At 51.2% G+C, this 27,578-nt stretch overlaps 2 protein-coding genes across 3 annotated transcripts in view; one reads left to right on the top strand and one right to left on the bottom strand.

Annotated features, from left to right (window-relative positions):
* Positions 1-24,465, top strand: part of ACACA (acetyl-CoA carboxylase alpha) — a 107,764-nt gene extending 83,299 nt beyond the window's left edge. Inside the window, exons 45-56 of the mRNA XM_082068792.1 lie at positions 1,667-1,810; positions 2,494-2,614; positions 4,449-4,545; positions 6,652-6,748; positions 7,275-7,410; positions 12,482-12,659; positions 13,370-13,482; positions 20,298-20,452; positions 20,720-20,890; positions 22,348-22,484; positions 22,613-22,735; positions 22,885-24,465. Coding sequence (XP_081924918.1) covers positions 1,667-1,810; positions 2,494-2,614; positions 4,449-4,545; positions 6,652-6,748; positions 7,275-7,410; positions 12,482-12,659; positions 13,370-13,482; positions 20,298-20,452; positions 20,720-20,890; positions 22,348-22,484; positions 22,613-22,735; positions 22,885-22,894 — 1,482 coding nt within the window. The 3' untranslated portion in view covers positions 22,895-24,465. The remainder of the gene's footprint in view (positions 1-1,666; positions 1,811-2,493; positions 2,615-4,448; positions 4,546-6,651; positions 6,749-7,274; positions 7,411-12,481; positions 12,660-13,369; positions 13,483-20,297; positions 20,453-20,719; positions 20,891-22,347; positions 22,485-22,612; positions 22,736-22,884) is intronic.
* Positions 24,466-24,613: 148 nt separating this feature from the next.
* The window catches only part of AATF (apoptosis antagonizing transcription factor), a 43,608-nt gene continuing 40,643 nt past the window's right edge, over positions 24,614-27,578 (bottom strand). Inside the window, exon 12 of one of the 2 annotated variants that reach the window (XM_082068408.1) lies at positions 24,614-27,266. In XM_082068408.1, coding sequence (XP_081924534.1) covers positions 27,191-27,266 — 76 coding nt within the window. In that variant the 3' untranslated portion in view covers positions 24,614-27,190. The remainder of the gene's footprint in view (positions 27,267-27,578) is intronic. The other variant, XR_014185639.1, reaches the window with a different exon arrangement.

Genomic DNA, 27,578 nt, shown 5'->3' with positions numbered 1-27,578 from the left:
GCGGTGGTGAACCTGAGCTGTCTACAGTGTCTCTAGATGCAGCAGCAGAGGCCCATTTTGCATGTACATACGTTTGCATTAGTTTGTAGATGGGGAGTTTAAATCCTCTTTATTTTTATTTTCCTCTGTGGAAAGCATTTAACTAGGCTTGTGCCTGGCATCGGGAGGCCTGTGCTTTGCTTTTCCTTGAACCTAAATCTCTGCCGCTGTCTTTTCACCGTGCCTTGTTGTGGCGCTGGTTTTGTTAGGGGAAGATGAAGGTGTTTGAGCTTGGAAGGCAGACTGGGAACATCCCTGTGCAATCCCATAACGCTTACATTGACTTGGGAATTTTTGGGCTAGCTGCACAACTCGTGCGCCGGGTTTCTACTGTGTAAAGCTCAACCAGCATCTGTCCCATGGGGAGTTTTGTGCGGGTTGTCCAGAGCCTGTGAAACGCCGGGTTTGCGGACGGCTCGACCACCGGGCATTTTCTCCTCCAAAGGAAACTAAATTTGGAGATAGCAAGTGATGCGTTGTGCCGTACCGGTTCAGCAATGCGTTATGGGGTGTGCAGCAGCTCCCTGGCCATGATTAACTGATGTTGTGCAGGAAATTAACTAATTGGTCCAGCGTAGGCTTATAAGCAGACCAAAATTTTCTGTTTTCACGTCCCTTTAGCCCCTTCTTTCAGCCCAAAAGGGCAAATCCTGGGAAACGTGGAGTTCCCCTCTGCCACGGGTGAGATGAGTTGTGTCCCGTCGCTCACTGTGGGATGTCAATAAAGCCAGACCCAAGCAAGGACCGGCCCGCCCTGGGCTCCTCTCCTGGGCAGCCCTTCCCCAAATGAGCTGCAGTGCTGGTTCGCTGGGGGAGGGCAGGTTGGTCGTGTGTGTTGGAGGGTTTTTTAAGATCTAAATGAAGCAGGTATGTAATGCCCTCTGTCTGTTAGAAAGACTCAACCCATAAAAATAACAAACGGCGTGTATTTGCTAGAATGTCAAAGTTATGAGTTTATTTTGTAATGATGTGCTCCTGCCTTCATGAGGTAAACTGGCCGTGGCAGAGGTGTTATTAGTAATATGGACTCAGCGGAGCAGAAAGCCGAGTGACCGAGAGATCAGTGTATCAGTCAGCGAGAGGGCAAATGGGAAGAGACAGCAGGAGAATGAGCAGAGAGCCGCGGTGCCGGGGTGAGATTGGAGATGGAGCCGAGAAACGGGATGGGAAGCCCCGCAGAGGTTTATTCCTCCCAGTCTCTCGAAGGAGCTGGTGGGGCTTTGTCTTCGCTGTACCCGCCTTTATGCACCGTGTTGGTTTCTTCCCCAGTTAAAGGCTGAAATGAGTCCACCCTACCAGTCGTCTTAGAGCAACTTTGAATCAGTGAGCTGAGCTCAGTCAGCACACAGGAGACGTGGTTGTGTATCAGCTCCATTGGGGAAGGGCAGGGTGTATAACCGCCCCTGCCTCAGTTTTCCCACTTGCACCATTCCCCTTGTAGACCACAGTTCATAAGATCTTACCAGCACACAGGCCTTGGGAAGGTCTGTTGTGAGCGGTTTGCTCCGTCCTGTGCTGTTGAAGCGATCAGGACTTGCTGCAGCGATGGGCTTCTGTGTGTCTCCTTGGTCAACACCTCCGTGTCACAGCCCAGCCCCTCACGGTTTTCCTGTCTTTCTTTTAAAAGGTGCTTGGACGGGAAGTTTATACCTCCAACAACCAGCTGGGCGGGATCCAGATCATGCACAACAACGGAGTGACGCACAGCACGGTGTGCGATGATTTTGAAGGAGTTTACACGATTCTGCAGTGGCTTTCCTACATGCCCAAGGTAATTCCCGGCTCAGCGGGAGCGCGGGGTGCCGTTACCTGATCGCTTTGTTCACGGGGTCTTTGGGGGGCTCTGTATCTGAGGGTTTTTTATGGTGCCTGGAAGAATGCTCATGATTAAGGGTGTTAGGTGGGATGGTACTGAAGTACACAAAGCAGATTTTGTTTCAAAGTGCTGCAGGTGCTGCTTTGCGGGGCCGCCTGGCACTGCCTTGGGTTCTTGCACATCGCTCCCCCGGCGTGCTGGGATTTTGTGGGAGTGGTGGATTGTCTGTTGCCGAAAAGACTCTCAAGGTTCCCCTCCGAGGCGGTAATTAGCAGGAGTTGATGTGTATGTGTAAGCTGCTCTGCAGCCAGGAAGGCAGCAAGACCAGGCAGGTCACCTTCCTGCAGGAACAAGCGCACGAGTGCGGCAGCTGGCCTGGTCACCTTTCACAAATTAAACTGCAGCCCCTCACTAACGCTGCTGCAGCTGAAGGTCAAGAGCAAATGAAGTACAGTGTGTGTGACGTGATGCCAAAGGAGGCTTTGAGAGGCTGTGAATCGCACCTTGGGAACGTGCCCGGGCTCTGCGAGGCTGCAGGATCCCAGCCGTGCAGAGCGGGCGCAAGGAGCCCAACCGGGTCGGTGTTTGGTGCGAAGCCGTGCAGGAGAATCTCTTCAATATTTGTCTCTTTCCCTCAGAGCGTGTCCAGCCCTGTTCCCATCCTCAGAGTCAAGGATCCCATAGACAGACCCATCGAGTTCGTTCCCACCAAGACCCCGTACGACCCTCGCTGGATGCTGGCCGGCCGCCCCAATCCCAGTACGTACGTCTCTGGGGCCAGGACACGCAGTCATGCGTTGTGTTTCAAGGTTATTTGTCAAGGCTTTATGTCTGCAATCCAGATACACTTCAGAGCTTATAAAGTAACTATTTCTATACAATCAAATATAATATATAAAAATAGCGTGTAAATTCTGTGTGCTTGAGGACACTTACAATTATTAGTTACTTTGATAGATTTTATTTGTGGTTCAGAGGAAAGTCCGTGTGCGAAGGGTCTGTACGCTAGAGGAATCCTGGTATTCCTGCAGACCTTGGAGAATAATTGTATTGGAAACGCTGCAAACCATGGAACCCCTGTGCTGCTTTCGGGGTCACACAGCTGTGTGCGTACACGCTGCAAACGGGGGGCCCATTATGCCTGCTGTTATTAATGAGTTTGGGGGGCTAAAATGAGATTTTTGATAAACTAAGTTTTCTGGTTTTGGATAATATTTTTCCATCATCTCTCCAGTGATTCATCCAGCTGTCCGAGTGCAGCTACCGCTGGCTTCCAAACCGAGGGACTTCAGATTTTAATTTAGTGGAAGCGTTAAGGAAAGCAGATGATTCCCTGTGATAAGTTAAAGCAGATATCTCCTAGGTGAAAAGTTAAAGCCATTTATTAGAGGAGATATTGCCGTGATATTCTTCAAACTGACGCCCGACACGAGGCCAGAATCTAAACGATCAGCTTTGGGCTCACGATAAAGAGATAATTTTGAAATGGATGGTCACATTTTACAGTGGGGCCACAGAGGCAAGGAATGTAGAACACAGTAATTACAAGTTTGGTCTTGATAAAACACTCTCCATCCTGTTTAAGTCAGCAGAGGTTAGCTCGCTTGGATCGCCACTTTTAATTGGTTTTGGACTTGGGTTTGCAGAAGCAGAGGGGCTTGTTGAGATGGAATTCCTCAGGAGCTGGGGCCAAGGGGTAAAGCTGGAGGATTTGGGGGTTTTTGGTTTCTTTTTTAGATTTTCTTGTCTTTTTATTTTTGTTGGAACGTTGTGCAGCCCCCGTGGAACAGCAGGTGCCCCAGAGCGTTGGGTTTCTCTGTTTGTCTGGGTGGGCAGGGTGTCTCAATGCTGGGCATGATCAGGTAATCGAGCCGTTATAGGTTAGAAGCTCATTGTCTGCAAGGAGCGGGAACAGTTTATTTCTCTGGGAACGCACAATTATCTTGGTGATGTGCTCTTTGGAAACAGTTGGATTTCTCTCAAGCGTTAGGAAGTTGCTGCCGTTGTTGGGCAGGAGAACAGGTCTGGTGGTTGTGAGCTGGTCCAGGACGGGGACTCTGAAAGAATGGGTGAAACGTGCTCAGATGTGTGCTCTGGCCTTAAAACATCATAGAAAATGTTATATTTAGCTTCTGAGTTTCTTCAGCGTTCTTTAAAGAAAAGGTTGGGCAGAATCGAGAGAAAAATGGGAGCTAAGTTTGAAAATGGAATTAGGCATTTTGAAAACCATCTTTAATGACTTTACCGCCTTTTGACAAATGTTTGTAACGTCTTGAAAAAAACAGAGTTATTTATTTAGAAGCACGCGAAGTCCCTCTGCTATCTGAACCCCATCGTTTAACAATAAATGATGCTTTGGCTGATAAATGACCGTCTTTATGCAGACTAGCAAATGAAATAAGACATGATGGCTGAAGGCAGACAAATGCTCGGCTGTCTCATATTCCCTTGTCTTATAATCTATTTAAAAATAAATAAATAAATGAATAGACAGTGCCAAGTTCTCCAGTTGGTGTTTTTAAGCAAGTTTCAGTTGCTTCTTTTATTTTCTGCCCTCCCCACTCTGATATTTCCGTTTTCCCCTTCCCTTTAGGTCAGAAAGGACAGTGGCTCAGTGGCTTCTTTGACAATGGCTCGTTCCTGGAAATCATGCAGCCCTGGGCACAGACAGTTGTGGTTGGCAGAGCAAGGTAAGCTCCAAGGGCATTTCACACATCTGTAGATATCAAATTTCACGATGCTTTGTGTTCTTCTAGAACCTCCTTTGAAAGTTGATGTCTATGAGTGAAAATAAGTCATTACTTGAATAGGATACTTTGTTACCATGCGGATGAAGCGTGGTCTGATCATTTCTCCTGTTTTGCTTAGAGGTGACAACTTCAACATGCACAAAAGCCAAAAAGAGAGATATTGTTAAAAATTATGGCAGACAACGTGTGCTTTCCTAGGGACTGGTTGCACGGTGGGGCCTTCTTGCAGCTCTTAGTTGAAGGTGCATTATGCAGTTCATGATTTTGAAGCCTTATTCGACTTGCAAGGAAAGTTCAGCTAAAACTGGAGCAAATTGCAAGAACCTCTGCACAGAGAGCAGCTCAATGGTGAGGTTGGCACGGAGTAACTTGCAGCATTTTCCAAACGAGCACCCGCCACACCTGCGCTCGGCTGTTGGTCACCGTGCAGAGACGTGCGTCCCTCCCTTGCTGCCGAGTGGCACCTCTGCAGGATTCTAAAACATTCCCCATTGCCGTGAGATTTAGATCCCTGCCTTGAACATACTTGCAGCGGCTGCGGGTCCACGAGCACTCAGAGCTCAGAGCTGGCGGGAGCAGGAGCCTGGAGACGGGATCCTGGCGTTTCACAGAGTGCAGATGGGAGCTGCGCTCCAAACCCCCTCACTCACCTCGTCCCTCGTTTCCTCTTTAGTTTTGTCACACACGCTCCCCCAAGGGGCACTGTGAGTTTCTGGTCGGAGTGTCTGCTTTCTCTCCGAATAAAGGGAACATTTATCTCCCGCGAGTTCCCACAAGCGCTCGAGCTGTCCGAGCGCAGCCGCGCGTCCTTGGTCACCGCCGGCTCCGCAGGTCGCGGCTTTCCTCTCCAGACAGAGCTCCCTGCCTGCAGCAGCCTCCCGGCTCCTCATTGATGTCAGTGGCTTTGGTTAATTGTCAGCCTTTTTTTTTGTTAACAAGTGGAAAAGCCATGAAAAGAGGCTTCCAGGGTGTCCTCATCAGAATGTCCCTCCGTGACGCTCTGAAGTTTTATCTCACTACGTCCTACAGTTATTTGAAAGCTTTTGGGTTAGGCAGAGTACTGAGGGACTGGAGAGGGGAAATCAAAGATCTGGCAAAGCCAGAAAGTCTCTGTCCAGGCCCACGCTCGGCTTCACTCGCAGCTCCTTTCCTCTGACAAATTCCAAGTTGCTTTGGACTCTCACAGGCAGGTATATATAACACAAATGAAACCGGCTTCTTTCAGAAGCAGTGGCATCTCGAAAAAACAAATATGAATGTATTCTTCTGGGATTGTTACTGTAAGTGCTGCCAAAACTCATCTTTTGTATGTATGTTTGGAATATGTGTGCTGTTGGCTGTAAATTGTCTTTTATTATTCTATGGCAACTTGTCCAGGGACACACTATAAAACAAGATGTAGCATCTTCATGTGCTAGCCTGATAAAATTTATATGAAGTATAATGGAAAACAGAAGTTGTTTTGAGCTGTTTTCAAGTTCAATAAATAACTGTAATACTTGGATAAAGATGTTCTTTATTAGGTCACATGGGCCCTAATATAGAAGTTATAAGTTACCGATTTAAGACGGCTTCTGCAATTACGGGTTTCTAGGCAGACTCTTAATCATAGCGAATGGGAATATTTTCAACCCCCTGGTGCACATGGGCCCCGTCGCTTTGGCGCCCGCGGCTCGAGGCGGCTGCGCACGGAGCCAGCTCTGCTGGGACCGGCCCGGGAGCCGCCGCTTGTCATCGCTGTCAAAACCCGGGCGGTAGCAGCTGAAGGGTGGCGGATAAGTGGCTGTTATACCACATTTGGGCTTTGGTTTCTTCTGTTTAATTTTCAGTGAGATACGTGCTAATTTTTAGGACTAGGTTTTGCTTTGAGAACTGTCAGTTCTGCTTTGAAATTCGCCAGCCACGTGCCTAAACTCTTCAAAAAGGCCAGAACGCTTGTGCCATCATTTGCTTGCATTATTTGTCTCTCTTGAGTGTTTTGATGCAAAATGGCAAGTTTGTGTAACAATAGAAAAAGGAATTTTGATTTGTCTCGTGTGTCACCAGGCTGGGGGGAATACCTGTCGGAGTAGTTGCCGTAGAAACGCGGACGGTGGAGCTCAGCATCCCCGCTGACCCGGCAAACCTGGACTCGGAGGCCAAGGTGGGTTGAGCGTGCGCTCGGTTGCTCGTTTGTCCTCTGCGGTGTCTCTGTTAGCCGCTTGTACAGGGACGTTCCCCAGCGGTCCTGCTTCTCTGGCAAGCAGGAGTGATTTCCCTGTTCTCTTGCTGTGAGCACAGTGTTTTGTGATCTTTCTGCTCTGACGTTTTGCTTTCCTCCCACCTGATTTCACAGCTCTGGCCCTGCACCGTCTCTGGGGTTTTCTCCTTTGCACATCCTTTCCTCTCTCTTCTTGTCCTTCACCTCTTAGAGCAGTTGTAGTACCAGCCTTTTCATGCCATCTCTATTCCTGCTCTTAGCTAAATCAGTGGGAACATTCCTGTTGATGTTGGTGACAAAAGAATTGTCCTGATTTTTCTGTGGGCAAACAGCTCCTAAGCATTTAATGCGCTTCATTCCTTGTTGTTAATTCCACGGCACAGCTCTCGTTGCATCCATTTCTCTATTTTCACACTAACTCTTGCGTTCATGTGTTTCAAGGCTTACGGGTCCATTTTCTCCCCAACAGATAATCCAGCAGGCCGGCCAGGTGTGGTTCCCTGACTCTGCCTTCAAGACCGCGCAGGCCATCAATGACTTCAACAGAGAGGGGCTGCCGCTCATGGTCTTCGCCAACTGGAGAGGCTTCTCGGGTGGCATGAAAGGTAACGGGCCGTCTGGATCCCTTCCCGTGCTGCAAGGAGCGGATCTGATAGCGAGTTCTGTTCTAAACAAGCAATGCGGTTGCGTGTCTGTATGAACCCTCACGCACCGTTATGGGAACTGGCCAGATAATCCACAGTGAGAACAGGTAGTTGGATGTTAACCCTGGTTGCTGCCAACCTGGGCTAGTTAGACACTCCTCTCAAGAAACCTCTTCTGCCTGGACAGCTTCCTATCCATCAGCCTCAGCTTAAATTTGGGGCTGGATGAGCCGACATTATTGCATATCACAAATGTATAGGCATATTCTGTCAAGTGGAAACATGATCTCACTGGTGATTTTTCCTGCTGTAATATTGTCCTATCAAGGACCATCTCCCAGTTGGCTCTTCTGGTGGTGCTGTTATGAACAGGTACAAAACTGCTCGCTTAATATACCAGCAGTTAGATTTTTGCATATTGGTACTTGAAATTTTGTGAAGTGCCAAGAATGTGAGATTGATAACGTAAACCAAGGAAAAGATGACGGCCCCGTACCCGCGTGTGGCACTTACCAAGCGCAGAAGAGAAGTTCGGGGTGCACTAAGAGGGTGAGAGCTGCTGCTCGGAGGAGCACAGGGTGAGCGGCGCTGCCCGGCTCTGCCGCTCGTTAGCAGGGCAGGAAGCAGCGCCGTTGAGTCTGCAGATGAGAAGGTGAAAGGTGGAAACTACCTGATACCTTTCAGGACGGTTTCTGCTCCGTGTGCGCTCCCTCTGCGACTTGCTTTCCCTACCGCAAAACCTGATGGGGAAGTTGTAGATGGAACTTTACCAAACATTCGTTCAATATTATTTTGCCTTATTTGTTGCAAGATCTGTCGGTGTTGCCTTTGCCCTTTGCTTGGTTCCTCAGAAACTGGGTTTAGCCTTGGAGTTGGGATGGGAAGCCCAAGGAGGAAAAGGCGCCACGAGGATGCAGATATTTCTATAGTGTATCCCCAGGCGGCAGCAGGAGCGGGAGGGAAGGACGGAGACGGTGCAGTTTGCACCTCGGTCCCTGCATTCTCCTGCATCTTGTGTGCTGGAAATCTCGAGCCGGGCCCTGCCCGGCAGCCCTGGGCCTGTCCTGGCACCCTCCGCGCTCCTCGGGGACTTGTTTGCAGTTTGGGTTTCAGCGCTGGCCGCGGATTATGCAGGGAGGGAAAATAAACAATTATGCCACCCCTCAGTGCACACAAACACACTGCCAGGAGCCGGCTGCACTGTGGGTAAAATGACTCCAAAATTGTGTGTAATGAGTAGGAAAAGATTAGAGACAGCTCTTGCTATGCTGAAAATTGACATTAGCGGAGGGGGGAAAAAAGAGAGGGGGAAGAAAAAACCCTCTTTACTAGTCGGCCTAGGAGGTCTGATTCAAGCCGTAAAATAAATAAATAAACATCATAAATAAAGGCGTATCACAATGGTATTGGTGGTTTCCCCAATGAGCTCTGGCTGGCTGGGAGGCTATTCAGCATAATGCAAAATTAAATTATAAAAACTGGCTTGAATATTTAGATGGAGGAGCCATTTGGAAGTGGTTTATTTAGGCGAACCGGCAGTGACCCACAACGGGGAGACATCAAGCGTGAAATTTCCTGGAAATTAGCACCAGGGTCTTGGACTCGGAATGAATAGTTTGATAGCATGCAAATCCCCGCGACATTAAACCGCCGCGCCGCTTGTGCTACAGGGTCACTCGCAGTTGGTTTTTCATGTTTTACTTATTATTTTTTCCTGGGACAGGTTATAAATAACGATAAAAGAAAAAAAAATTAGCGGAATGAAAGGCTGTTTTAAATCTCTGATTACCTGGGTGCTGGACGGCAGCGCTGCTGGTGTGTAACGGGTTTAGGAGGGGCACGCCGCGTCCGCAGCCGCTCCGCGCCTGGCGCTACCCCCGGCTCCTGGCTGGTACTCCAGCCAAGCTGAGCTCCGTTCCAGCTCCGGAGCGCCGGGGCACGCTGCCCGGCACGCTGGGACTGCGCAGAGCTGGCTGCAGCCTTTCCAACGCGCTCCATGCAGCCGAGTGCCAATATTTACACACACAGTGTAACGAGAGCAGCTTCCAGCAGCTTTTACAGCTGCGTGTAGCTGGTGCTGCAAACACCGCCCGCCCTGCTGAGTAACCAACACCGCTGCTCTTCCGAAGCGCTTCTGCAGCATTTCTGTCTGGCAAGTGGCTTCTTACGCTGAGGTTTATGTTAATACAGGAATTAAATTTGGCCTGGAAATACAATATTTGATTTTTCCAGTCTCAACGTGAGCAACGTCTTTGCAAGAGCCGTTGTGCGAGCAGCCTGCTCTGCGGATGTGTGCATGGTGCTCTTTGCTGCGTGGGCGATGGTGGAAGCAACTGGGTTTTGTTCAGAAGAGCGTGTTGTTGCAGCAACAGCGGTTTGTGCAGCTCCATCCAGCGCGGTGCGCAGCGCGGGCACCCACAGCGTTCCCATCCGCAGCAGTGCCGTGTGCTGCCCTGTTTGCCTGTGTGAGAGTGGAGAATGCAGCAGAACGGCAAATAAGAGGCAACAGTCACAGTATGGCAGATGTTTCACGGTTTCACACCCAAATGTGATGTTACCGTGAATGGGGAGGTTGTGTTGTGCTGGGTGGGCGCAGGGACCGCAGGCAGGTGTCCTGGGCTGTCTTTGCAGTGTTTTTCATCAACTCTACTTTTATTTTACCTCTTATCAACACATATTCTTTAATAGCCCCCACTTTGCTGAAATGGTAAATGGAACAGGTGAGATGGCAGGAGGAAAAACCCCACAGAAGAACAGGAACCCGTGTGTGGCACTGCGGGGACCCCGCGCTGGTGACAGTCGGGTTCGGTGTCTCTCTCTCATTTGGGCGAAACTCAGTCTCGGTTAGTGGAAGCAGTTCTGGTAGGAGAAGGGGAGATCCTCGCAGCACAGTTCATGGCCAGATGTGCAGGTATTGAGGTGTATCGGCAGCCCAGGGCTGCAGCAGCAGGTTCCAACCTCCATGGAAGTCCTGAGCCTGCATGGGAAGCTGCAGTTGATGTAAATCCTCACGTAAAACCTTAAACTGAGGCTGTGGGGATGTGCCAGGAAAATGAGCCGCTGTATCGCAGGGTCCCAAAAGCTGTAAGTGTGGACGGAACCGCAGGGCGGGGAAGCTCATGGCACAGGAACCAGCGTTTCGCTCCGTTCCTCTGTTCTTCCTCTCCCTGTCTTGGTCAAACAAGTAGCGCTTTTATTTCTTCCTACACTTAACCTGAGTAAAATATACACCCTTGGCAGGGTGAAAAATGTATTGCTAATTACGCAATTATTTTATTATGTAGCACTAGTATAAAATGTCTAGTAAAGAATTAATTCAGTTAAAATAATTTGAATCAAGCAATTATTTTCTTAACACTGGAATTAGCTGAAAGTACTTCAAGTGGTTTATTACTAGCACTACATAATAAAATAATTGTATAATTAGGAATAAATTTGTCACCCCTTTTGAGGTCTTTTTCTTTGCCCAGGACAAAGGAGGAGGTTGGAGTTTTTGGTTCTCAGTCTTCGATGTCTCTTCCAGAATTGATGTTTAGTTGCAATTAGAGGGAACAAATTGTTCTTCTCTCCATCCATCAGCATTTGACATTTTGTAAAGAACGTGGAGCTCTTTGGTACTTGGACAGTGACCTTGCAAGTGAACTGGAGACATCACATAAGTGCCTGTGGTGCAAATATATCTATATCTGTGTGTATATCTATATACACACACACGCACCCTTCATGTGCACCTCTCACTTGCTCTGTATACGTTGGCGTGTGCATTTCCCAAAGAGTTCAGTGCTTAACTATGTCCATGTTAACGCTTAACGTTAAAGGGGGGGTTAAACGACAAGGGGACCTTGGCTGGAGTCTCTTTCTTCCGCAGAAATGATGTTTTTTCAGGCGATATCAGGATTGTAGCTGAATGAAAGTGTCTCAGTGTTTTAGGACTGTTGGTGAGGGGCAGCACGTGTGTGTCTGTGCTCTGCGCTGGTGTTTCAGTGACCAGAGGAACTCGGGAAACGGGGAGGCGCTCAGCAAAGAACAGAAATGATGGAGGGGATTGAAAATAATGTCCTGGGAGACATGAGAAATGAATAGTTATAGAGGGTCTGAGCAAAACCAAACCCGACCCCGGAGAAACACACAGCTCCTTGGAGCAAGCCCGGAGGAGCAGGGAGACCTCGTAGGGTGATACAGGGAGCAGTAATAGGAAATTAATGGGGATGGGGAAGGAGGGGAATTTTGGCTGAATACTGAGAAAAATTCCATCTATTTGGCTGCGGAAATGGCCCTAAAGAAGCGGTAGATTTATTGTTTGGGATTTCTAAACAAAAGCTTTGAAAAGCACTGCGAAAGAAACGTAGGACACAGTCTTGTGTGAACAAAGAGATGGACTAGATGATCCTAATAAGTATTTTTCATTTCTTGTGTATCTGATTTGATACTTCTATATGTAATTATATGTAACAAAATATATATATTCAAGGGTGCCTGTTTCCATTATAAACGATATCCATTATAAACTATATCATCTCATATAAATTCTTTCGCCTTCCTTTTTTCTCTTTTATTCAAATCACCTTTGGGGCTGATACGTACTGTCTTTACACAGCGGAGCTGTTCTTATTCATTTTGAGCAAAATACCTTAAACACATTTTAATGCAAGACGAGAAGAATGCTGTTTCACATCCGAACCCTTCCCACACACTCATTTTTATGAAGATACGCAAAAGCTCTGCTGCGTTAGGTGCGCCACGCAGGTTAATGAATCATGATGCAGGTCCAGGGGAGCGGGTTGGAAATGGGGGAGCTGTGCTGGGGTTCAGACCAGAAACACCAGCCCCGAGCTGCGGGCGGAGGCTCCGGGAGCTGAGGGACCGACGTGGGAACATCCCATCTCAGCCCCTCTGGCCCAGAGCTCGCAGTGCGGTAGCAGGACGTGGTTACAAGAGCTGAATGACTGTCCTTGTCCCCAGTTTGGCCACGCGCGGCGGGGCTGGAGCGCTGACGTGCTGCGGCTTCAAGCGCCGTGTCCTTTTTCCGCAGACATGTACGACCAGGTGCTGAAGTTCGGTGCCTACATCGTGGATGGTCTGCGGGAGTATCGGCAGCCTGTGCTGATCTACATCCCACCGCAGGCGGAGCTCAGGGGGGGATCCTGGGCGGTGATCGACCCCACCATCAACCCTCGGCACATGGAGATGTACGCGGACCGCGAGAGCAGGTACGGCCGCGTTCTCCTCTCTCATAACCATCATTCCCCAGCCCGGTGGGGAGCAATCGGTTCACTTTGTCACCAGACGTGGCTGCTGACTCTTTACGGTTGTAACCTGTCTCGGAGGAGCTTGCTGGGTGGCGATCACAGGGTAATTGGGGTTGTCTCCTGACTCAGACTTAGGTGGGTAAGTTCTGTAGCCGGTGAGCAGCCTCTCTGGAGCTTCATCACCGACAGTCACAAAGCACAGTGAGATGTTGATGCTCTAGGATTTTCTTTCACCATAAGACTGAAGTGGTTTAATTTACCAACCCAGGATCCAAACCACGTGCTCCTCTGTCTTTGACCCGGGCAGTGGGCAGATCTCTAATGAAAATGGCTGGTTAATTGGTTGTTTTGTACAGCTTACCTGCCTTTTGAAAGAGCTTTCAGGTCACAGCTTTAAAGCGGCTATCGAGCGCGTCGCTTGCCCCGGCTGCGCTAGATCCTGTTGGACAGATGCGTTTCTGAGAAGCCTGGTGTGCGTTCATGGAGTGGGATAAATAAATAATAGCTAAGATTCTTTCTTGTTCTCTCTCTTTGTTTTGTCTCCCTCCTCCCTTTCCCTTCTTCGTTTTTTTACATACTTTCTAGATGACATTGAACCATTCCATTTTGTGTTTCCCCTTGTCCGATGACCTGAAAGTGCCTTTCTTTTCTCTTTTCCCGTGGCGGAGCAGAGGAGGAATCCTGGAGCCAGAGGGGACGGTGGAGATCAAGTTCCGCAGGAAGGATCTGGTGAAGACGATGAGGCGGGTGGACCCGGTGTACACGCGGCTGGCGGAGCGCCTGGGTACGTGTGCTGCGCTCGGCGTGTTCGGGGGCTCCCGAGGGCACGGGGGCATTTCAGCACATTCATGGGAATTTGTATTTACTGGCTTTTAGCGAGAGGAAAACCAGATGAGACAAGCTGCATGTGTGTACATACGAGAGGTGATATTCAAGTGCGTTTGGCGTACCCAGGGTGTGCGTAATGCAGTGACTTTTGGAACCTATTTCTTTTTTTTATTGAATGGGTCTTAGGACAGACACTACAGACGCTTGAGTCTGGTTTCCATCTCAGCAATTGCGCAGCTCGCTAAAAGCTCGTGGGCCAACTCAGGTTTGGTCAAAGACATTTTGGGCTGCTCGACGATCGCTGTGTGTGAGGTGGTTGTGGGTGATGGTACCTGTGTGCTCCTCAGTTGGAAGGACATGCAGGATCCTCCTCCCTCCTCGGGGGGCGGCTGGTCTGCGGGGCGGGGGCCGCGCGGCGCTGCCCGGGTTGTGTTGTTACTGCGCTCCAGGTGATCCCAGCGCCCCGTACGCACCCAGCAACCCAGAGTACAGAGTGTTCAGCAAAACGCACTTAATATCAGATATGGACTCTCTCAGGGGAATAGACTCTTGAAATAGTTCTTTACTAGCCCTTACTATAAGAGTATAATCTTACAGAGCCTCTTTTTACCTCCCAAATTGACTACATTTCGGTCGTGGAAGAAGCGCACTGTGTGGGTATGGCTTGAATTTATAAAGCCTTTTGGGATCCTTCAGGAGGAAAAGTGTTCTGCAAATGACTGATAAATCGTGGCTATTGCTGCAGTTACATTTTATTATTTGGCTTTATTTTAATTTATGGCAGTGCAACAATTTATATACAAAGCAACCACTCTGATATGCCTTGGGAAGAGAATAATAATTGTGAAGGGTGTTTAGAATCAGAGGGTGTGCTGAACGCTGCGTTCTCAGTGATGTCTTTGGTAGCATCAAAGGCACTTTCTCCCTTTTTTAATGACAATGTTTTGATGCTCTCTTTGTTTTCTCTCACTGTGCTTTCTGGGCAAGAAGCAGGTTAGGAGGGGTTTGAGTTTTGCAGAGCAGCACAAGGAGCGGTTTTAGCCGGGTTCGGATCTCGCTCGTGCTCACGGTGCGTGAGGAGCAGCCGCAGACACGCGGTGGGTGGATGTGCCGTCCTGTCCTGTCTGCCTCGCTCTGCCAGGCTTAACAACCAGTGTGATGTTTGCAGTTGCAGGAGGGAGGTTCTTCTGTTGGGCGTCCGCTCCCCCATGTCCAACACAAGGGAGCTGCCTCCCCGGCGCGAGTCCCGGGGGAAATGAGATGTGTGGTTAGAGGAGGCAAACACGCGGAGCCGCCCGCTTGGGCCATGCAGATAAATGGCATTACGGCAGGAGCGCCATTTCCGAGAGCGTTTACCTTCACCCCGCCGTAAAAAGCGCCGGCTCTGTCAACGACCAAGCCAACCTACAAAGAACCGGAGGGTTCTGTGTGTTGAGTGCCAGACGAATCCTTCCCCAGGAGCAGCGGCACGGGCTGCGCACAAAGGGGCTGCTGGAGTGTGTGAATCCCCACGCGGTGGAGGCTCAGGGTGAGCAGAGCAGCTGCTGGTGGCCCCTGCGGAGGGTCTGTCACCGGGGGGTGGGACACCTGCAGAGCCCCCTTGAATCACACGGTGAGACTGCACCAGCGTCCCTGCAAAAATACAGGGAGAAAGAAGGGATAGTTTTCTGTCTCAAAAAGGCAACGTTGCCACGTGAGGAGGCAGGAGCCTGAGTGGGGGTTTTCCCCCCTCTTCCTCTACAGGGTAATTACTCCCAGCAAACTCCATACACTTTAATTAAAATGACTGCAACACAAGAGCAAGTCACTTACAACTGTACGTACAGAGAGCTCTAAAAGCTTCAGTCACTGATAAGCATCTCGCTTAGATGGCTGGTAATTGCTCCCAACATCGGGCGATCATTGCTGTTGTTTTGCCGCTAATTCCATGCCATAGCAGGAAAGCCGAGATTGCAGGACACGGTGAATTGCATAATTTTTTCTTCTTTTTTTTTTTTTTTTCTGGTTTTCTTTCTGGCCAATTTAAAATTTGTCAAAGTCGGTCTTCTTCTGGATCACTGCCCTTTGATATTTCGCGCACTCCATTTGCCACAAACAAGCCGCAGGGCCGCAGTTCATGCTGACTCCAGCAGAAGCAGAGAAAGCTCCATTTATCTTACACTGCCTGCTGAATTCTTACTCATTAGCTGGGGGTTCACTGCCTCTCTTTAACCCCCGCGTGGCCGCCGTCCCTCCCTCCCGCGCCGTCGGGAGATGCTCCCGAGGTGGGGCCGGGGCGAGCGGCTCCGCAGCCGCCGGGCTCGGCCGGGCAGCGCGGGAGCAGAGAAGGGCTGGCACGTATTGAATAATTTGACATAAATCTGCTCATTATCAATTCTCCAGCACCGTCGCTGAGATGTTTATTAGCCCCGTGTTTTATTAAAGTGTCACTCAGAGCTGGGCTGCTCCAAAGCTGCGAAGGGAAGGGAAGGGAGGACGGTGCTTGTCCCGCAGGAGCCGATTCCGCCCCAGAAGGTGCGGGAGAACCGCGGCTGTCGGACGTGGGAGCGTTCACACTGCAGCTAAAGATACGGCAGTTCAGTTGTATTTTGTTTATTTGTTACAATGTAGGAGTGGAATAGAAATCAGCTTTGTCATGCACACTCTGGGCACGTAACGTGTCAGGTGGACAGTGGGACGTACGCAGAGATTTGGTGCAATATGAATGAATGGAGCGAAATGGCTCCGGTTAGAGCGGGACTGGCCATCGCATTTTCACATTCTCCTATCAGGTATTTATCCCATGGTAAAAAGGAAGAATCTGTTCATCACCTGATGTGTGTTGTCATAGTGTGAATGTCCTCTTCAGCTGATCCTAGGGGACAGATGCCCCACTTTAATTTCATTAGAACGGATGTGCCAGTTTTGTGTTGTCCAAGGTGCGGTGGGGGTCCCGGGGTCCAGCCGCATGGAACCCAGAACTCCGCGTTAGCTCGGGAAGTCAGACGGCAGCTCTGGAGTCTGCTCGTTGCTTCCGAGGGGGGTTGGTTGGTTGTTCAGTGTTGTAATTAATCAGAATGCCGGTTGTGTTCTTGGGCAATAACTAAGGAAAGCGCTGCTGCTGCGGTTCCGTCTCTTGAAGTCTCGGACAAACGCGGCCAGCGCCGTCGTAACTTTGTCTTTTTGGGCGATGCTGATTTCCAGTAACCGTGCGAGTGCTGCTGCATTTCAATTGATGTTAATTCACAATCATGAGTCTAGGAGAGCAAATACTGGTTTCTGTCGGCTCCTTCTTGACAGTTGGCATCGTGGATATCCTGGGCATTACGTCCTGGCCACACTTTGCCCGTTTCCCTGATGCCAACCCGAGGGCTCGGGAGCCGAGAGCCGCAGAGCCCGGCTGGACCATCACGGAGCATCACGTGGAGCCGCTGGACGAGATTTCAAGCCCGTGTCACGAGCGTGTGTGACCTTCACTGCGACTTCGTATTGCGCCTTTATAACATAAATCCTGCTGAATATTTAGTGGAGCAATTACAAGCAGCCTCATTTAAAGCAACAAGCGGCGGTGCCCGTCTCTGCAGGGACGTGAGCGGCTCCCGGTGACCTTCCCTGTCCCCCCGGCGGTGGGGCCGGGCAGACCCGACGCTCAGCGGTCCTGAGCTCCGCTGAGTTCCTGGCTGGCAGGAGCTTTGTTAAAGGCAGAGAAGGTGAGACTCAGGTAGGAGGATTCTTGTAGGTGTGGAAATTAGTTGGGACAGTGATAACCGGGCTTAAAATGGACATGTAATTATGGCATCGGGTGCAGAGTAGCTGCTGTACTTGACTTTCCTAAGGACCCGTCCAGCACACGCCGCGGCGCGATTTAAGTGCTTTGCTGAAAAGAACGGCCGCGAGCAGATGATGATAAACTGAACTTAACGTGGGTCTTTTTGGTGTTACATGGGAAAAAAAATCCCCAAATTTTCCTATAGTAATTGTAACATCCAGATAATCTTATAGCGACAATTTATATGGTAAAAGTCATCTTTGAAAACCGTAGGTGCGGGATAATTTGCCCACGATGGACGCGAGCGGCCCAGGGCCGGAGCCGGCGGCTTTGCCCGGCCTGGTTGGGCCGGGGCCGTGATCCCGGCTTTGCCCAGGTCTGTGTTTGGGGAAGAGGCAACAAAATGGGCAAGTGACAGCCTGGCCGTGCTGAGGCTTCGCCCCGAGGCTGAGGGAGCAGATCCCACCTTGTATCAGCTTAGAAACCATGAACCATCACATTGATTCAGAAGCCGCCTGGCTTTCTGCAGCCAGAGGGAACCTACAGTAACATTTCTTGAAGTCATTTTGTCTAACCTGTTCAACTGGTCATATTTAAAAGAAGCACTTTGCCACTAATGTTACGGGAGGCCGTGATTCACGGTCCTGCCGCGCGGGTTCCGTCTGGGGAGGGTTGGTAAGGGCTGGTCGGCCGTGGGACGTTGGCACCGGGGCCGGCGCCGCCGCCCGGAGGGGATCGAATGGGACACAAATCACAACAGTTGAGGTGCTGCTTTCCCTGCCACGGCGCTTTCCCTTAACTTTTGGAGAGGCTTGTAAACAGTGTTCAGTATCGGAGTGTTTTACAGGAGTGGGCTCTGCGGGGTTTACTGCGGCCGCGCCTCCATGTGTCCGTTAGGGAGGATGGTGACCGAAGCCGTCCCAGAGTTTTTGGCGTTTATTGGCATGTGCCGGGGCACAGGGGCACCCCTGCGGTCTGGGGGCATCACAGACTGCGGGACGTGGACCAAGGTTTGTGACCTGAAAGCCTGTGGCAGCCAGATGGGGAGGCTGGTGTCACCGCGGGGATGGGGACAACGGGACAGGGACAGTGGGACAGGGACAGTGGGACAGGCGGCACCCCAGGGCAGCTGCTTCCAGGAGCATTTCACGTTAAACACTTATGTGTGATTTAAACTGGGTCTTGTTGGTCTAACAGGTGTGTTTGTCTGGAGGGTTTAACGCAGGATGTTTACAGGGTGTGGGCGTTTTGCCAAGTGTCCCTTCCCGCGCAGGGACCCTGGACGGTGCTTTTTGAGCTCAGCAATGAGTCAGGTAAAGGGGCCATTTTCGGGCACTCAGGGGGGTCACACACGGTCCTTTTCCCTTTACACCATCGTCCGCTCTCACCCGCGCTCCCGCGTCCCCAAGCGCTGCGCTCGGCGCTCGCGCCGTAACGCGGCCGGTTCAGGGAGACGCTGCCTTTGTTTCTCTATTGATTAGCAGCCGATCCATACCTAGAGGTCTATAATGTTCCTATGATTTAAACTTGAACAGTTTCATTAACTGTCAAGTACCTTTAGAGCAAAGGAATCCCATATTTTAAGTCCCTCTCCGTGCCAGTGTAAGATTTGTGGAAGGCGAATTCTTTTGCCGAGAAATAAATAAAGAAAGCTTTCTGAAAAACCCCGAGGCCTCAAGATCTGACTGGGAAAGAAAGAAAACCATTCCAAGATATTTAATTGTACAGGGGGCTTACGGGATTGATCGAGAGCTTAGCTTTTTACAATAGTCCAGTGAATAAGAAATGCTCCTGACAAACGATCGATGATGGGATAATCACTCTTTATCCCCCCTCCTCATTGTTACCTTCTTTCTTCCAGGAGAACAGGGTTCAGAAGTCAAAAATCTTTATAGACGCTGCTTTTAAATTAAGCAGAAAATAGACATTGACATATTTGTTAATCTCACCTAAATCATTGCTGGGCCCGGCCGGGTCGGCCGCAGCACGAGCGCAGGCGCTGCCGTTGCAACGGGGGCTCAACGGGGAGAAATACAGAGAATCTTTTATTCTGAAGGTTCCAAGAGTAGCTTCTCTTAATTAAAACCTTCTTACCAGCGTTGGAAAGGTTAGGTGACATTTATAACGGTGGGCACGGGAAAACATTCCTTCCCTGGGACGATTGGCTGTGCGGCCCTTGGACACCATGGGTCGTGGGCCCATGTAAGGACCAGCAGGCGCTGGGCTGGGACACAGCGGGAGGTGAAAACCGGCCCAATTCAGCAGAATATCCATTTGCACGTGGTCTGTCTCGAATCGCAATCTGTGCTTAAACTGGACCAAGGTGGGCTCTAAACACTCAGCCCTGCACAGGGCCCGCTGGTCCGTGCTGGTGAGTCACCAGCCAGCGTGGAAACGGTGCCAGTTACAGCGGGTTCAGGGGAGAGTTGTGCTTACAGATCTGGACTTTTGTGTGAGCTCAAGATAAATTCAGTAAATAAATTACGAACTCTATAGGATGTGGTCTTGACACAGCTTTGTGCCCGCCGTGGTGCTCCATGGTTGAGACTGACCGCGTGCCCATCACCGCGCCGCACGCGGGCGGTTTGGCGCCTCTGGTGCGGTTTGTGTTTGCCGTGCTGAGGCAGCGGCTCCAGCTGCTGCTGGCAGGAAAACCGCAAAACGTGCCGCTGGTTTCACCTTGTCCGTGTTTCTCGCTAAATGAGCTGCGTGTTGGGACGTTATTCTTTTTTAGAAGTCCAGTAAATGCCGATTGATGGCTCAGCTCATTGGCATTTCAATGGAACAGAGTTTCCATGGTGAAAGCTCCTTCCAAGCTCTTGCCTGAACATCAGTGGCAGGGAGTGTGGGCTGGAACACGTAGACTCGACTCAAGGCTCAGCTCGTTGTTGCTGGGAGCTGCTGCTCTGGCGCTTCCCGCGGCAAACGCAGTTTGGGAACAGGAGCCGTCTCCGCTCTCCAGAGCTGCCGCCGTCCCCATCCCCGTCCCCGTGGGACCGTCCTGACGCGTGTGCCGCTTGCAGGGACCCCCGAGCTGAGCGCGGCCGAGCGCAAGGAGCTGGAGGCCAAGCTGAAGGAGCGGGAGGAGTTCCTGAGCCCCATCTACCACCAGGTGGCCATGCAGTTCGCCGACCTGCACGACACGCCCGGGCGGATGCAGGAGAAAGGAGCCATAACCGTGAGTGTCACCGGGGGCACCGGGAGGGTCCGACACGGGGGACGCGGCAGCGGCCGGTGGGACCAGCTGCGATCAAACCCTGTCCGTGTGCCGGCCGCTTTCCGGTCCCGGAACACGAACAACTCGTGTTTGCCGGCACTTTCACCCAACGTGTCCGTTTTGACCCCACATTTCCAAGGCTTCACCGGGCAGGGCTGCGGTTTGAACCCTGGACTCAGGAACGTTGTCCCTCATTCATTTCTCCTCCTCTAATTACGTCTCGGGCAGGACATTCTAGACTGGAAAACTTCCCGCACCTTCTTCTACTGGCGATTAAGGCGACTTCTGCTGGAAGACGTGGTCAAGAGGAAGATCCACGCCGCCAACCCCGAGCTGACGGACGGGCAGATCCAGGCCATGCTGAGACGCTGGTTTGTGGAAGTCGAGGGGACCGTGAAGGTAAATAGAACCAGTTTCACCAGGTCTGGCCTGGGCTCACGTTGAGCAAAGGTCTCCCCAGGTGGAGCTTGGTCTCCGGTTTTAATTGTAATGTCCAAAAACATTCTAAGTGATGAAAGAGAACTTCTGGGGAAGGTTCCAGGTCGGGAGATATTTTACGGGGACCCTTTTTATAGCAGGTTAGAAGAGCAAAATAGGGTGGCTTTTTTTCCCAAGCATGTAGCACCATTGATGCAAAAATCTGAGCATCTCACAAAGCCGAACAGGTCGCTCAGCACAGCGAGGCGTTATTTTGCATTTGATTGGTTTGTTTTATTTTATTTTATCTATTTTTTTTTACATTTTATTTTATTCTATTTTATTTTATTCTATTTTTAAAGTCACAAGCACTCGGGGGTTCCAGGGAAGGGGGAGCGTTCTCTGGAGGGCAGCAGCCTTTCCAAGGTAGTGTCTGAGCCTCTTTAAACGCGGGCATCTCGTTAGCTAATACATTACACCAATCAAGGAGAGTTATCTTAAGCCACAATTAATCTGCTCCCTGGCATATGTTGATAGGAGAGCATCATGCTGTTTCTTAATTAAAAGCAAACGGATTAAAAATGATTAATAAGAGTATTAAATATTCTCCTAAACGAAAAGCGTTGGGATTCTCGGTAAATCTGGTTTTTCGCGGCTCTGCAGCTGCAACGCGGCTTCTTGGGGCTTTTTCCCTTCCCGGAAGGTTCCGGGGCCGGAGCTGCTGGCGTGGGGGCAGGAGCAAACCCGACCGCTTTAAAATAATAGTAATAAGGGAAAAACAACGGACTAAGCAGGATCTGGAGGCTGAAGTGCCAGCTCTGCTTTAGGACAATCCCGGGGCGCAGGGCCGAGCGGCGGCCGCTGCTGCATCCAGCTCATTGTCATTCTGACCTGGACTTTGTTAGTGATAACAGAGGAGGATAGTGCACCTTTAAATGACGAGCTTTGTGTTTAATTACCCAAATAAAATGACATAAATATGAATGAGTGCTAATGGCAGTACTTGCTTTTCCGGAAACCATTAACAAAACGATTCTTAAATGATTTGTAAAGAAAATGAGAGGAGAAGAGAGGAGTGAGAAGGCTATTAGGTGTCTACCACACTCCTGAATTATTATGTAGTCAACTACCTGGCAAATATCAGGTGAAATGATCTTGCAAAAGGCAAGAAGGGGGTTTTTGCCCAGGCTTGCAGGGCTGCGGGCACCCCGAGCTGTGATGGGGATCCTGTGACCGCTGGGGACACCGACACCAGCTCTGGCACTCAGGGTCCCTCCAGGTGCATCTCCAGGAGATGCAAAAGAAATCAGTCCCTTTTGGACTTGTGTTAATGGTTTTAGTTGTGTCTGTAAGAGCCACACAAATGCGGATGTTTTACCCCGATAATTGCGAGCTAAATGTGGGGAATGTAGCGGGTGACACGTGTGGTTTGTTGGCAGGCGTATTTGTGGGACAGTAACAAGGACCTGGTGGAGTGGCTGGAGAAGCAGCTGACGGAAGAAGAAGGAGTTCGCTCGGTCGTGGAGGAAAACATCAAGTACATCTCTCGGGATTACATCCTGAAGCAGATCCGGAGGTGAGCTGGGCGGGGGCCGCGGGGCGGGGGCTGCGCGGGGCAGGGGCTGCGGGGTGGGGGGCTACGCGGGGCGGGTGCTGTGCGGGGCGCGTTGGGCTGCTTGCTGAACCCCTCTGGCCTCTCCCCAGCCTGGTCCAGGCCAACCCCGAGGTCGCCATGGACTCCATCGTGCACATGACCCAGCACATCTCGCCCACCCAGCGAGCCGAGGTCGTGCGGATCCTCTCCACAATGGATTCGCCTTCTTCAACGTAAGAGCATCGCTCTCCCACACACCCCCGGCCCGGTACAGCGCAGATAAAGAAGCTCCGAATTGCCCTTTGTCTGCTCGACTGCGCCCGCTGTACCGAGACGGGAGGCTCGGGGAAACACTGGAAGAGTGACATTTCTATTTTTCCAGCTCAGACTGACCAGAGGAAGCGTGTTCTTTGGCCAGAGACACGAGGAAAATGTATAAACACAAGCGCCTGCGGAACTGAGTTACAGCTGTCTTAACTGTACCTTATTTATTTAACGAAGCGCGACCGGACCAACGCATCGGTTGGCTGCTGGGCTGCCAGGCAATGACGGGTGCTGCGGCACCGTGAGCTCTTGGCGTAGCAAAGCGGGGCCTCGTTTAAACGAACACCCCCGTGTCCCCGCCTGCTCCTCTTCGCGCCCCCGGCAGCAGGTTCGTGCTGACAAGTGCCAACGTCCCCCCGAGCACGCGGCTGCAGCCGGGACGGGCTGGGAGCCCAGAGCCTCCCCCCGGAGCAGCCTCTCGTCTCCGTCAGCCGGTGGGGGTTTGGATTTCAAACGTCTTGTCTGGTTCTGGAGCAGCAGAGGAAAAGGCACATTTGAGGCAGGGTGTCCCGCAGCCCGGGCGGGCTCCTGGGCTGCCCGGGATGGTGACAGGGGCAGGATTTTGGGGGCTCAGTCCCCACTCACTTTGCCTTTGTGCCCTATTGTTGTAGAGTAGGTCAGTAAACTGTGAAAGGCCCTTCTAGGATGAGACCAAAACTCAGCTGCCCAGCCTCCTCCCTCCCCACTTATTTTGAGAGATAACACACGGGCAGCCCCGCTGTTGCGTATCTGTTGTGTAAGTGCCGGCCCTTCCACGGGAGTGCGGGGCTGCAGCAGAAATAGAGCTGCCAGGAGACAGGAGGGGAAAGGACGGAGCCAAACACCCCGATGGGGCTGGAGCTGTACAAGGAAATCTCAAGTCTAACCCCCCCGAGCACAGTTTTCCATCACCCCTGCCCAGAGCCGCCTGCGCTGGCCGTCCCGCCAGGTAAAACAGGGATTCAGGTAAAACACCAAAATAATGCTACTTTGGGTGATCCCCTTCCTCAGCACCAGCGGGATGTCCCCCGTCCCAGCGGTGACTCTGCAGCCGGTCGGAGTCGTTGTCACGGGGCTGTTGGTGGAGTGCTGGAGAGCTGACACCAGTGACTGTCCTAAAGGTGTTCTGGATTTCACAGTTCTTCCAGAACAGTGAATCGGAGGGGATGTTTTTAATCTGAGAACTAATGAATGATGATGCCGGAGCCTCGCACCTGCGCCATCTGCACACGCGGTGCCAGCGCTCGCTGAAGTGGAGCCGCAGCCAGCGGAGCTCTGACAGGGCAGGGATGAGATTTTCTTAAGAGTTAAGAACCCAAATTTGGTTTAAGAGGCTCTTTTTGTCCCCTCTAGAGCCCCCTGAACAACCCCCAGAGATGCTTTTACTTACACCAGTGTGGGCTGCGGCAGGACAGACAGACAGACAGAGAGCGGCTCCAGGCAGGATGCTCGGGGGCTTCGTGGCGCAGGCGACTCATGAGGGGTGAAGTGGCTCCAAAACAACAGCGATTGGGCACCGTGGGCTGAAATCCAAGTCCGGCAGCGGCGCGGGGGCCGGCGGGACGGGCGCTGCGGGGAGACCCCTCGGTACAGACGGTTCTCGCTGGTGCTCAAGTATTTCACTTACCTCAATTTCTTTTAATAAAAAGAACGAATGACAGCGCTGTTGCTGGGAGTGGAACTCTGTCCCTTGTCCCCAGCAGCTCCGCGTCACCCAGCGGAGAGCGATGGGTTCCCACGTCCAAGGTGAGTTTTGATGTGACGTGTTCAATCGAAGCGCGTGAGCAAACGCATCTCCAGCAGCTCTTTATTCACACGTTTCTCAAACCAGAACCCTGACCGTTACAAATCCGTTTCACCTTAAGAACCATCATCTAACTGGGGGAGGGTGTGAGGGGACGGACCCCACTGAACTCCAGAAACGCATTCAAAACTCTTTAGCCTAAAATATCTACATATTAAAATGCCAAGAAAAGACGTACCAAAGCTGTAAGCTCTCAAAAGCCCAAGATCAAAGTGCCATCATCTTTTAATGTAAACCTTTTGTTGCATCAACAGTCTTAAGAGGGATGAGAGACATCAAAATAAAAACTGAGACAAACTGTGGCTTTGTAGCTGTTTTTTGTTTTAGTCTCTTCTCTCAATTTGGGCCATGAAATAGGTCAGCTCCATTACTGATCAGCCTTCCCACAAATATTTAAAACAAATTGAATTGCACACCCAATACCCATCACAATTACGCCAGGCACAATAACTAAATTAGCAATTCAACAAAATAATTGGAAATGCGATTCTCTCTATTCCACAGGCTCCCTCAGGGCTTTGGCCGATCTATGGGGGGAAAACTCTGCTTTACTAATTCTGCAGCTAATTAGAGACACACTTGTAAATGAAGTTGTTTGTCTGAAAGTTGAAATTCTTTGCTATTGTGGGGTCGGGGGGAGAGGATTTAACACGACCCTCCGTCCCCCCATCGCTCACCTGATTCCCCAACACACCTCCTGGTTGCCGTGCAATGTTTTGCAAAGGTATAATGCCTGTTTGTGTAGGCACTAATTAGCAGCTGTATCATGAATTAAGAAAGAATTAATATTCTATTGGGGGGGAAATAACTATCGCACTTGCTGTTAATTGGCAGCATTAAGAAAATAGGGAGGAAATCACCCTGCGCCCTTACGAACCGGCACCCGCTGGCCCGGAGCTGCCGCGCCGGGCAGGACCTGGCGCAGGCGCCGCCGCCGGAGCCCCCGGGGACGACACCGGTGGCGCTTTTCCCGCGGCACGTTGTTCCCATTGGGCGGGGGACGAGGTGCCACCCGTGCCAAGGTCAGCGTGGCCGGGGTGTCCCCGCGTCCCACCCGCGCAGGTGGGGGCGGCGGGAGGAGCGCCTGCTTCAACACTGATAAGTAAATTCAAAAGCTTGCTTAGCAGGGCTTTGACTCTTATCTCCTCAAACAATACCAACGAGAAGTTATCACATTTAAAGTGGTTGGTATTACCCTTTTAACACCCAGCTCGCTCTCAAAAAATAAAATGAATCAAGAGCCCTGGTGCTAGAACTTTAGAGGACACAGGAGTCAAACGCGGACAGCTGGTGCTGCGGACACGTCCCGCCAGCGCCCGAGCCCGCTCAGCACCCCAACCAGCCACGGCGCTTCCCGCCCAACATCCTTGATGCTCCTCGGGAGCAGCGCAGCCCATTCCACCGGCACAAACTGGGGAAGCAGCTCATTCACTCCCCTTGACGCCTTTCAGAATTGTGGTTATTAAACCATGAGATTTTAATGATGTTCGAAGCCCACACAGCTTTGCTGCTCAGACAATAGGAGCAGGTACCGTCAGACTCCGGGTGTGCAGGTTCTGCCCCGGTCCCGCACGGCTCTGGTTTGAAACCTCCCGTTTGGGTGGTTTTGGGCGTTTTGAGCGGCTGCCGGGACCTTTTCTGCGCTGGTCACACCTGGCCAGGCCTTCACTGAACATTTTAATTAGAGCGCGCAAAACACGAAACAAAGACACGGCAGTTCATGTGGCACAAGCAATGGCCACTTTACACGCGTATTATTTACGCAAGATAACCTCCATCTCAGATTGATCACAGCAGGCCACAAATTCCCCTTACGGGGATTTAATTTCCAGCTTCTGACCTTTGGATATGAAAACGCCACCAAACCCCTCACGTGAACGATCTCCGGCCAGTTTCGCGCCCGTTGCCGCATCCTGCGCCGGCGCGTCGTGGTGACGGGGCAGCCAGGATGGGTCACAGTCACCATCAGCAGAGATAAACGTGCACAGGATCAATACGGGACTGAAATATTCCCCAATACGTTCTAATTGCAGAAACACCCGCAGCCCCGTGCTGTGCTCAGCGCCCGCCAGTCGGGTCCCTGTGCTCAGCGCCGGCTGCCAGGGACAGCACCTTCCCTCTGCTGTAAGGCCGTGTTAATTATGTAAATGACATTTAAATCCTCTTGACTCAGTGAAAAAAAGAAAGTCACACATTACAGATACGCAGCCGACAACCAGACCAGCACGTTTAAACCCCTCCCTCAATCCCCCCCATGAAACATCCCTCGGGAGCGAACGCGAGCGCGAGTGACCCGATTGTGGGGGGCGGGGGGTCCCCCCTGGGCTAAATCCGCGTCCCTCCCCCGCAGAGCCGCCCGCGCCGAGCAACTGCGCATCAAGGTCAGGAATTCACAGAGAAGACTTAAAAACGGATTGAGTTTTGGGGAGAGCGGTGTTCGTCCTAAAGCCAGAGCGGGGGCGCTGGGCCCAATGCCGGCCCCAAAGCTCTGGGCAGCGCGGGGCTCGGCAGCAGCCGCGGGGAAGCTCCTGCGGGAGGTTTGAGGAGCGAACCTGCGCAGCCCCCGGCGCTGCGGGGCAGCTCAGTCCCGCTGCTCATCCTGCTCCGGTTCTGCCGCACTCGCCAGTTTTCCAAACAGCGACCGATAAAGCTCCGTCCTGGGGGAAAAAGGAAGGAAGAAGAGGGAAAAGTTACTTTTCGAGGTTCAAACAAAGCAAGAGGCTGCCAGCAAAACCATCACCCCCTCCAAGGCTTTGTACAACTAAAAATGCATTCAATAACATTAATAAATACAGGCAAAGGGGAGAACTTGCACAAGACCAATCACACGCCGTACAGAAATCTGTTCATGTTTCAGTGTGGCTGGACACCGTTTCCATCTAGAGAATGAGGGTTTCTATAGGTTTGCCCTTTACAGACAGGCCCTTCAAGTAAGAAAACAAGATTGAATATTTTAATAGGATGTATGA

Source organism: Streptopelia decaocto (assembly GCF_964273445.1).
Source record: "Streptopelia decaocto genome assembly, chromosome: 18".
Classification (NCBI taxonomy): domain Eukaryota; kingdom Metazoa; phylum Chordata; class Aves; order Columbiformes; family Columbidae; genus Streptopelia; species Streptopelia decaocto.
Note: the sequence above shows the minus strand (reverse complement) of the source record. Positions and strands in the feature narration are given on the sequence as shown.